General features: G+C 38.0%; 1 protein-coding gene across 1 annotated transcript in view; it reads left to right on the top strand.

The window, feature by feature from the left end:
* The window catches only part of LOC128839936 (contactin-3-like), a 240889-nt gene that overhangs the window by 221162 nt on the left and 7521 nt on the right, over positions 1 to 12206 (top strand). The window contains exons 13-18 of the mRNA XM_054033283.1: positions 495 to 653; positions 751 to 900; positions 2336 to 2406; positions 3410 to 3644; positions 3842 to 3957; positions 7355 to 7541. Coding sequence (XP_053889258.1) covers positions 495 to 653; positions 751 to 900; positions 2336 to 2406; positions 3410 to 3644; positions 3842 to 3957; positions 7355 to 7541 — 918 coding nt within the window. The remainder of the gene's footprint in view (positions 1 to 494; positions 654 to 750; positions 901 to 2335; positions 2407 to 3409; positions 3645 to 3841; positions 3958 to 7354; positions 7542 to 12206) is intronic.

Genomic DNA, 12206 nt, shown 5'->3' with positions numbered 1-12206 from the left:
TCTTTTGCAGGGTCTCACAGAATCAGGATTTTCCAGCATGCTGCAGGAAGCTTGCCTGAGTGAATTGCTGTCCAGGGTGCTGATCTGATGTTGTGCTGAAAAATTACTGCAGTGCATCATACAGAAAACAGCTTTAGATAACAAATTGGAGGACTGCAGAACTGTATTAGTAAATTAAAGGAGGACATCAAAGACTAAAGGAAAAGACATTGCTTTTGGAAAGGTAGAGGAATCCTGCTGAACAAAAGTCCCTGAAAGAACCTATCATCTGTGTTATAGTTTTGGAATTACCATTTCAGAACTTGGTTTTCACAGCTATAAAATACCAGACAGAAGTTCAGGAAATGTGAAAACTGGTATTTTTATTGCAAGCTAAATTGTTTTATTCCCCCCACAGTGCTGGTAAAATAGGAATCAGTTGGGGCTGTATTTGTGGGTTTTGCTACCTTCACAACATACCACCAACTTCTCAGTCTGCTTTCTGATTGCATTAGGCTCCCCTGGCCCCCCTGAACACGTGAAAGTGGATGAAATCACGGATACCACAGCTCAGCTCTCTTGGCAAGAGGGCGCAGATAATCACAGCCCAGTCACTACTTACGCCATTCAGGCGAGAACACCATTTTCAGTGGGTTGGCAGAGAGTCACAACAGGTAAAACAAGAAATCTTGTTACAGTGTCTATATCCAGTTGAAATGGTTGTTTAAGGGGAGGGAGAAGTTCCTAATGCCCCACAATTTTATTGACTAGTTCCTGATGTCATCGATGGAAACACTTACACGGCCACAGTAGTGGATTTAAACCCTTGGGTTGAATATGAATTTCGTGTCGTTGCCAATAACAAAATTGGAGGTGGAGAACCTAGTTTACCCTCAGAAAAAGTAAGAACTGAAGAGGCAGGTTAGTGGGTTTTTCTATTTGTTTGTTTATAATTAAAATGCCTTGGCTACAGAACAGCATTCAGACCTATGATCCTTTTCATACCAGTTTTGAACTACGGTCCAATATAAAGGCACCAGACCTAATTTGTTTGTGATTTTTCCATGCAGCTAGATGAGTGGCCTTGCTCCACTGCTATCATCAACAAAACATCCCAATACATGCTACAGCATGCTGAGATCTCATTGTGTTCAGTCAGCTATGTAGAGGCTACAGATTTCAGTGGATGTAGAGGGGATTTCTTTATTTCATTAAATAAAGGAGGACAACAGTGCAAGTTTCAACATGGGATTGCTTCACATTTGCACTTAGTTCAACCAGAAGAAAGCATCATTTGTACTAGACAGTAACAAGTTTTCATAGTACGGCATGGGAGCGCTGCCTTCCTCACACATTTAATGTTCTGCCATTAGTGCTATTGAACGCTCATAGGTGATGGATAACGAAGCACACACTCTAGTGCTCACATGCTAAGATAAGGAAAACCAATTTTAATCACTACAGGATGGAATTACTAGAGAAGGTCACTAAATAGTTGCATTTTCTCTGAAGCACTGAAGTATTAAAGGACTCTTTAAAAAAAAAGGCAAAGCACAGGGCTAGAAAATTACTCTATTGAACAAGCCCTGTTTTTAATGCTTGAGAAACACAAGGGGACTTGAGTATAAGTGAAGATTGGGATTTTCTTTGTAATCAGCATCATAAAGGTTTATAGAGTATACAAAGAGTTGGAGCATAAAGTATGCATGTGTGATTATCTAACAGTAATATTTTTCTGCTCAGGACACGGGAGGGAATTATTCAATAATCATCTTTCTCATTAAAATCTAATGCTGTCATGCTGGCAAGGTTACTGCTAATTTGTTTATCCTGAGGTTAGGTTTAGATTGTTATTTTTTTTTCATTCATAGATCAAGTTAGTTTGGTTAGTTTTGCCACTTTTGCTTTTCTTCTCCTCTTTTGATCTTGGTGCACCTGGTACATATAAGACATGTGTCCCAAGAGAATATATTGATGAATTCCAATAAGGTGGTAGTTACACTGAGTAAGAGCATTGCACAAGTGATCTGTGTAGCGTACCCAGCATGACACAGCATGTCTCAAGTTGTTCGGGGGCTCTTAAATTTTAAACCAGGGTGCAATCCTGCAAATCAGTGAGTTCCTCCTGTAAGTTCTGTGCCAAGCACAGCAAGTGCACAAGCAAAATGAGTGCAGGAAGTGCTTGGTGCTTCCAAGGATTGGGCCCACACAACAGTGTAGAAACAACTGCCCTGTTTCGAGCAACAAATTGAGTAAAACTCTGAGTTCCCTTCAAAGCATAGATTAGTGTCATACAAAGTCATCTGTTTAGTATGTATCTATATGTTTACCTAAACTATGCGTTTCTTCTTCACAGTTCCTGAAATACCCCCATCTGAAGTGAGTGGGGGAGGAGGCAGCAGATCTGAACTGGTCATAACATGGGATGTAAGTTTTCTGGCAAGAGATAATCTTCCAAGAATAACTCTTTTCATTCAAATTCCCGCTCAGAGATCAAACCCCTTGCATTCAGCAGCATCTCATCTAGGACATATGAGTGTGCTAACATTCTATAATGTGAGCTATGCATATTTCCTTCCCGCTTTCACTTCCATTAGTTACTGTCCTAGAACAGAATCAACAGAAAATATAGTTGACATGCCTGAGATTGCTCCTGGCTTAGCACAAATGTTAAGAGAAGTGTAGAAACATTGAAGAGTCAAGCAGAAGAGTTATGCCTTTAATTTTGTCCACTCCCAGTGGCACTCTGGAGTTTCTCCTTGATTCTGCTAGTTTTGGACATAGGAGTAAAGAAGACAGTTTGGTAACACTTTATATTAAGGGTTTTATTTATAAATTGTTTATAAAAGGTTAGTAAATGTTATAAACATGTTACATTCATGTTACATTACATCCCTAGCCTCTGTTTGTCAGAGGGTGGAGATGGATGGCAGGAGAGAGAGAGATCACTTGATCATTACCTGTTAGGTTCACTCCCTCTGGAGCACCTGGCATTGGCCACTGTCGGTAGACAGGATACTGGGCTGGATGGACCTTTGGTCTAACCCAGTATGGCCGTTCTTATGTTCTGATAAGTACTGTGTGTTTATAGATGGTTGTCACTTCAGTAGGTGTTAAATAGTTATAACCCATAGTAGTAAGCAATGCGGTGTCCTGATGAACTTTTCGTACACATATCAATTAAGCACTTTTTAATCTTTTATAAACAATTTATAAATGGAACCTTAATATAAAATGTGACCAACATTTTAAAAAATATTTAATCAGTGTCTGTCAATCCAATTTACTTAGTGAAAAGCAAGCAACGTTCCTAACAATTTATTCTGTTGTTAAAGGCAATCTTCCTGTACAAATCGTGAGGTAGCCTGAGGGGAGCACACTTTAATATACCGTACATAACCCATGAACTTGTATCCTTGTTTTTGCACAGCCTGTTCCTGAAGAATTACAAAATGGTGAAGGATTTGGATATGTTGTTGCTTTCCGACCTCTTGGCGTTACGACATGGATACAGACTGTAGTCACATCTCCTGATACACCAAGATATGTCTTTAGAAATGAAAGCATCCTGCCATTTTCACCGTATGAAGTCAAAGTTGGTGTATATAATAATAAAGGAGAAGGGCCATTTAGCCCAGTAACCACAGTCTTTTCTGCTGAAGAGGGTATGCGTTTGAATCATCTCTTGAATGGTTTTTTAATGCCTGTTTGATATGATAATATTACAACAGCTGAATGAATATTTGCTTAGCAGATATCACTGAGGCCATTTTCAACTAAAAGCCATGCTGACATTTTTATTTTCCTCTTTACCATTTACCATTCCTGTTTACTATTGTTCTCTTTTTATTTCCAAATACAGAGCCTACAATAGCACCTTCTGGTGTCTCTGCAAAAAGCTTGTCATCTTCAGTAATTGAAGTTGCCTGGAATGCCATTCCTTGGAAAATGAGTAGTGGACGGTTACTGGGTTATGAGGTAACTATGCACCCTCCAGTAAGGTAGCATGACCATAATTATGTTTTATTTCCTGATCATTTATTTGTGAGTTAGCAGTCATGCAGTATGTTCAAATAACAATAAGAACATAGCAGTAGGAATATATTACCAACCACCTGACCAGGATGGTGATTGTGCAGTGCTCGGGAAGATTAAATAGGGTCTAAAAATAGAAAACTCAATAATAATGGGGGGTGGGGGGTGGGATTTCAGCTATATGGACTAGGTCAGGGTGGGATGCAGACATACATTTTGTAGACACCATTAATGACTAATACTTGGAGCAGCTAGACCTGGAACCCACAAGGGGAAAAGCAATGCTGATTTAGTCCTAAGTGGAGTACAGGATCTGGTCCAAGAGGTGTATATAGCTGAAAAACTTGGTAATAGTGACCACAATGTAATGAAATGTATCATCCTTGTAGTGGTAGGAACTAAAGAAGCCCATTACAATAGCATTTAACTTTAGAAAGGGGAACTACACAAAAATAAGGAAGTTAGTTAAACAGAACCGAAAAGGAACAGTCACGCGTGAAATGCCTGCAAGCTGAATGGAACCTTTTTAAAACCACCATAATAGAGGCTCAAATTAAATGTATACCCCACATTTTAAAAAATAGTAAGAGGACCAAAAAAATGCCACCATGGCTAAACAGACTAAAAGAGGCAAAAAGGTTAGAGGCAAAAAGAAATCCTTTGAAAATTGAAAGTCAGATCCTACTGAGGAAAATAGAGAGGAGCGTAAACTCTTGCAAGTCAAGTGTAAAAGTATAATTACCCAGGCCAAAGGAGAATTTGAAGAGCAACTAGCAAGACTCAAAAACTAATAACAAAAAAAAATGTAAATACTTCCAAAGCAGGAAGCCTGCCAAACAAGCGGTGGGGCCACTGGATGATCAAGGTGCTAAAGGCACACACAAAGAAGACAAGGCCATTGTGGAGAAGCTAAATGAATTCTTGCATTGGTTATCACTGAGTGGGATGTGAGGGAGATTCCCACACCTGAGCTTATTCTTTTTAGGTGACAAATCTGAGGAATTGGCCCAGATTCAGGTGCTGATAGAGGAGGTTTTAAAAAGTAATAAGTCACCAGGACCAGATGGTATTCAGCCAAGAGTTCTGAAGGAAATCAAATATGAAATTGAAGATCCACTAACCATAGTATGTAACCTATCACTGAAATCAGCTTCTGTACCAGATGACTAGAGGATAGCTAATGTGATGCCAGCTTTTTAAAAAGGCCGTAGAGGCGATCCTGGCAATTATAGGCCGGTAAATCTAACTTCAATCCCAGGAAAATAGGTTGAAATTATAGTAAAGAACAGAATTATCAGACACAGGTAAACACGATTTGTTGGAGAAGAGTCAACATGGCTTTCTCAAAGGGAAATCATGCCTCACCCATCTATTAGAATTCTTTGAGGGGGACAACAAAGATGTGGACATGGATGATCCAGTGGATATAGTGTACTTGGACTTTCAAAAAGCCTTTGACACGGTCGCTCAACAAAGGCTCTTAAGCAAAGTCAGTAGTCATGGGATAAGAGGAAATGTCCTCTCATGGTTAAGTAGCTGATTAAAGAAAAGGAAATAAAGGGTTGGAATAAATAGTCAGAATGGAAAGAGGTAAATAGTGGTGTCCCTCAGGGATCTGTAGTGAGACCAGTGCTGTTCAACACGTTCGTAAATGATCTGGAAAAAGGAGTAAACAGTGATGTGGCCAAATTTGAAGATGATACAAAATTACTCTATAGTAAAGCAGACTGCGAAGAGCTACAAAAAGATCTCACAAAACTGGGCGACAGGGCAACAAAATGGCAGGTGAAATTCAATGTTGATAAATGCAAAGTAGTGCACATTGGAAAACATAATCCAAACTATGCATACAAAATAACTGGGTCTAAATTAGCTGTTACCACTCAAGAAAGAGATCTTGGCATCATTGTGGATGGTTCTCTGAAAACATCCGCTGAATGTGCAGCGGCAGTCAAAAAAGCGAACAGAATGTTATGAGCTATTAGGAAAGGTTTAGATAATAAGATAGTAAATATCATAATGCCATAACGCCCATACCTTCAATACTTCATGCAATTCTGGTCACCCCATCTCAAATATTATATTTCAGAAATGGAAAAGGTACAGAGAAGGGCAGCAAAAATGATTAAGGGTATGGAAATGCTTCCATATGAGGAGAGGATAAGAATACTGGGGCTATTCAGCTTGGAAAATAAACTAAGGGAGGGGGTCCATCTAGCCCAGTATCCTGTCTTCCAACAGTGGCCAATGCCAGGTGTACCAGAGGGAATGAACAGAACAGGTAATCATCAAGGGATCCATCCCCTGTTGCCCATTCCCAGCTTCTGGCAAACAGAGGCTAGGGTCACTGATGTCCAATGTATAGGTTCTATATAGTAGAGAATTTTCTTTTCTCTCTCTCTCTCTCTCTCTCTTTCTCTGACTAAGTGTGGTGTCTCTTTCCAAATATCTTTGAGAACCCACCAGAATGGGCGTGTATTGTATAGCGATCCCTGTGATGGCAGTCATGGCTCTATCTGTCTGCCTCAAGCTGATATTTTTTGAATGACAGCTTTAATTTCCATGGGAACTGTTTTATAAGATAGTGTTCTAATGAGTTTAGTGTGTGTTGTATTATTATTTGTTTATTATTGTTAAGCGTGTTTGTTACAATACTGCCTAAGGACCAAGAATGGGGTCCCATTGTGATAGGTGTTGTACAAACACCAAATAGTAGACAGCCCCTGCATGGAAATGCTTACAGTCTAAATAGATGAGGCAGACACTGGGTGGGAGAAGGGGTAGAACACACAAACAGTGTGAACGATATGTTGGCAGCAAATGTCATGTTAGTTCTATGATTTTGGGGGATGGAGGGCCTAGTTAAGAGGGTATCAGCTACATGGAAAGAAAAGTGAGGGGAGAGGTGACATTGAAGAGAAAGGAAGGTTAGGGAGACAGGGCAGGAAGACGAGGATGAGAGGGGCATGTATGGTGGGAAGTTGAGGTGAAGAGGCTGTAAGGGAGGGAGAGGGTTGAAGCAAACAGCCAATCAGAGCAGGGCAGAGAATGTAATGATGAATTAATGCTTTTCCTCTGTCATCATTTCCATTCAAATAGTCTCTAACATTTTAGTTTCCTTTTTTTCTATAGCCACACTAAGAAAGAAATATTAGTATGAAAAGTAAAGCCAGATAGGCAGTAGGGATGGTATTTTCATAGGATATGTATTATTTCTGAAACTTTAAGGTAATTCCACCATTTTCAAGAGAGAAAAAAGCACTTACAGGAATCAGAGATAATACTGCATATGAACATTTTGTCATGAAAACATTTTAACTCGTTATGTTTTGTATCATAGGTCACATACTGGAATAATGGTGGAAAAGAAGAATCTTCAAATAGAGTAAAAGCTACAGGGAATGAGACATCAGTAAGAATAACAGGCTTGAAGAGCAACTTAGCATATTACACAACTGTCCGGGCATATAACAGTGCTGGGTCAGGACCCTTTAGTGCCACCGTCAATGCCACCACAAAAAAGACACGTGGGTATCATCAGTCTAAATAAATGAGGGCAGGGCCATCATGGGTTTTCATCACTTGCAGGCAAAAGGGAGAAAGTGTGCATTATTGGGAATGATGAGAGGAACAAATGAACCAGACTTTCATATAAAATAGAACCCTCACACTTTTACAAATTCAAGCCCAGAGCCAACACCCACAACTAGATGTTGTTCATGCTCATGGTTATGCAAAAATCAAACATGTTCATGGACCCGACTAGCTGAAAGTCACCACCACTGATTTCCAAATGTTTGTGAATCTGGACTACTAAATTCTTTTTACTGACGAAGAGTTTTTAAAAGTCAGGTTTGATTTTATGATATTGAAAAACAATCTTCTGCTATATGGAACTAAGTGACTCACTGAATATTTCATGGCTTTATAATATAAGTTCTCTAGATCACTTTTGTTGACTCTTGTGTTCTCTTGCCCAGATTACTCACAAGATACCACTTTACTCCAGAGAACACACAAATACTCAGAAAGGCTGTGATAATTTCCACAGAACAGGAAATGTTTTGCATGTGTTCTGATGTTTAAACACAGTTCAGAATCAATGCCATAAATTTTGAAGCATTGCTTTTTAACTAACATAAATCCACAAGTAAATCTGAATAAAAGGCCAAATATATCTCTACCCCGATATAACGCTGTCCTCGGGAGCCAAAAAATCTTACCACGTTATAGGTGAAACCGTGTTATATAGAACTTGCTTTGATCTGCCGGAGTGTGCAGCTCCACTCCCCGGAGCGCTGCTTTACCGCGTTATATCCGAATTCGGGTTATATCAGGTTGCGTTATATTGGGGTAGAGGTGTATATACACAGAGACCCAGACTCTGATATATTTACTAATGCAATTCTATCTTGAGTAGTCCCATAGCCAATCCCAATATGTGAGTCAGTTTATCAGACTCTGGCCTTTGAAGAATAGCCCCAATAAAGTTAACGTCATTGTGGCTACTCACGTGAGTAAGGCAGGCAGGATTTTTCCCATTAAAATTTTAAAAGTGTTCCATAGAAATGCTAAATATTGTTTTGTTAGAATTGTTACCTTATAGTATTTTACTATATCCCGTATCAAAAAGTGTTAGTTAAACTGGCAGTGGTGTTTGTACTTATCATTTTACTGAGCCTTCTTGCTCATATTTTTGTATAAATGCAAGTTTTCTTCCCTAAGTCCACTGATTACTGTCTGACCCATTCATTGATGCTGCAGTCCTAATTTTGTGACATCGTGGTGTCTTGGACAAATATACAAAACCAAGTGCGACAAAACCACTTGACTGTGGTAGTTATTGAATTAAGGCCTCATGCCATTGACTTCAGTGGGCTTTGAATTTGGCCCTGAATGAATACATCTGATAGATGGAACAGGCTGATTAAAAAGTTTCTAGCTACACATCAATATTTTGGTAGTGAGTAATGAAGGTAAATAGATTATGGTTCAACAGAAGTGTGTGGCGATTTGAAACTTTTTTGTATCCCTCATATTAAGTGAAAGTAAACAGCTTTCTGCACAACTTTAGTACTCATGCAAAGAATTTTAATGTTTCAAGTCTTCTCATCTTCTCTAAGGAAAACTTTAATTCAAACACGGCTTTTTCAGAATTCCTCCAAACTTTCCACTCATGAAACATTCCTCACCATCTCATTCCTTTCTTTTCATTCTCTACTTTCTTTTGAGTAGAACTGTTCGAAGAATTTGAAAATTCACAATTTTCAGTGAAACGTGGACACATTTTTCATTAAAAGTTGTTGAAAATAAGTGTCCCTTTCTTCCATCAGCTCACATTTTAAGCTTTTTAATTCCCACCAATACCCCCTCAGATCTTTTTGAATGATGCCCTTCTTATTGTGCATATGATTATATATGTTACAATTGCACTTTCCACATTTTTGCATGCAACCCATACGATAATAGTTAATATTAACCACTAACATGGAACATACAAGTCACATACCATAGTCATGGATCATGAGGGTTCAGTGGTCAACGTTCTCGTCATAATCAATGCATTATGGCTAAAGCCAACGTTTCTCAACCTTTTCAGGCTGGCAAGTCCTTTTTCAATGGGAAAAAAATGTGCTCCCCCCCCCGTCCTTCATATCTTATAAAAGTAAGAGTAAAAAAATAGTGTTTCAGTGCTAAGCCTATTTAAATGTATTTGTGGGGGTGTTTTGAGAGGTTGACAGAAAACCTGATTTGCATGGGTAAGGGTGTTCAGAGAGGGGGGAAAGCAAGATTTTCTTTGCATTAGATTGTTACAAAATTTGCCTCACAACCCCAGTGATTGCTTCTCATTACACACACCATGAGACTGGGGGATCTGAAAGCACCAGTTGAAAAACACTGCTGTAAGCCATACTAAATTGTTTCCATTGCAGGTTCTGTATCAACCACCTTGGAAACAGTGTTTCCCCCTGTTAAATATTATGCGCATTTTCATATTTCTAAGAGAGTATCACCACATTTGTTTTAACCTTGTAAGAGTATCACTGAAGGTGACCTCCTAGCAAAGGCTGTTAAAACTTGCCCTAATAGCTTCATTGTTTTCAATCCCATCAGGCAGAAGTAAAAGCAGAGGTGCAATATATTGATCCATCAGAGCAACTCCCCTATTTTAATTCCCATAAATCTAATGGTAAAATTCATTTTGTGTCACCATGACAGGAATAAACCTAATTAGAACTCTCTGAGGGAAAGTCAACCAGTCACATTTCATTTTTAATAGGCTTCAGTTCAGCATGGGACTCATAATTCCCATCATGCTCAATTATCTCACAGTTGGTCTATAATGATTAGATGCTCTCTCTTAATTGAAACTTCTTGATGTGGTGTAGAGAGATGCAAATATAAGTGTCTGCATAGGTTTGGCAACTGGTAAAGAAGATCCTGAAATGAAGCAAGAAGGAGCCAGTTATTGTAATATCTCCTGCAGCAGAATACTCCCATTTAGGTTATCATGTTACTGTCGTCATCATTGGAGAGGCAAAGATCATTTTCAAATGACCATAGTTCTATTAATTATAAACTTAATATAAAGCTAGTACACTGTGAATTCAGCTTATAGAGGTTGGGTTAAGTCAAGGCCATTGTGCAAGAGAACTTTTTAGTTAATTGCATAGGAGAGAAGTCAGTGGAATGGTGGACTGAAACTATCGCATTCCAAACACTGGCTGTAGTATGTTAACTGTTTTGGGAAGAATAAATTTTTCTTCAGAAAAAAAGGGCTTTGAATTCAGTTATATTCTGTTTATCCCAAATATTTGACAGAATATTTTTGCAGCATATTTTAGGTTTAAACATTACATTGTGCCTTTATCTTTATGCAAATTAATATTTTTAAACCAAAAATCAAGAATTACTGTTCTGCCTTAAAAACCTTGAATTAGGCAAAAGCTCAGATAAACAACTGTGCAAGTCTTCATATGATAAACCATATGCTAAAACAATTTAACATTTATGAGTACTTGCAATATATATAAAATTCGTTAGAACATATGTTCTGCACTGAAGGCCTAATTCAGCAAGGTACTTAAGCATGTAACTAACTTTAAGTATATCAGTGGTCCCAGTGAAGTCAGTGGAATTATTCACATGCTTAGAGTTGGGCAAAATTTGACATGCAATTTTTTTGTGTGTGCACACAAAATGCAGGTTCCAGTGCTTTCAGGTCATGAAATAATTCATCCATTTGGGTCAGTTTTGGCAAATTGTTTTGGTCAAATAAAAAAAATGAGAACTATCAAAACATTTCATATTGGCATTTCTGAAACAAAATATTTTGATTTTTGTTTTGGAAACATTTAAAAGGTTAAAAACCTCAAAAATGAACTGGAATGTTCTGTTTTGAGTCAAACATTTCATTTGATCTGAAGTGATAATTTTTTTTTACTTTTCAAATGTCAGTGAAATTTTTTTAATTGTTTCTCTTGATCCAATTCAGCCAATTTTTTTTTGTTCATCCACTGAACCAAAAAATTGATTATTTGCACATCTATACTTGTGAGTTACTTCTGTAAGTCAAGTGGTAGAGGCCTATGATTTATGCATAATTATTGTGCATTTTCCCACTTTTTTGCAGATGTCATATTACTATTTTGCTATGGGTTTAAAAGAATGATTTATTAATTCTCAAACCCAATCTTAATATCAGTGTGTAAGAACTACTAAAATACGCTATAACACTCAGCTCTCGAGTATAAAAAACTTTATTTGACAAACTCCTTTTATATATATAGAAATTGGATATTAGTTCATCACGGTAAATCCTACTTAGTAATCAGAGCAAGGAATATACTGGAAAAAGATATTTGCTTTTGTGTCTGCTTGGTATGAACATATGTGAATCCAGTTTTACTGACATGCATGTTCATAGAAAAATTACGAAGTTTCATATGTGAAACAATTTTAGTTTTGTTCCAGTGAGTACTTGCACTCAAAATGCTCATACTACCGATTCCACCAAAGGTCATTACCACAGTTTGATATTGACCGTTCTGCTCCAAAGCTTAGACTTATGCTCCTTGAGCAATAGCTAACTCTATTAGCTGACAGCATTAGTAGGCTGTTATACTTTTCAAGTGTGTTATGTGCTCAGGACAAGATTTTCAGAAATGACTGGTGACTCTAGATGCCTCATT

Source organism: Malaclemys terrapin, chromosome 7, assembly GCF_027887155.1.
Source record: "Malaclemys terrapin pileata isolate rMalTer1 chromosome 7, rMalTer1.hap1, whole genome shotgun sequence".
Classification (NCBI taxonomy): Eukaryota; Metazoa; Chordata; order Testudines; family Emydidae; genus Malaclemys; species Malaclemys terrapin.
The sequence above is the reverse complement of the archived record's forward strand: the minus strand, read 5'-3'. Positions and strand labels throughout refer to the sequence as shown.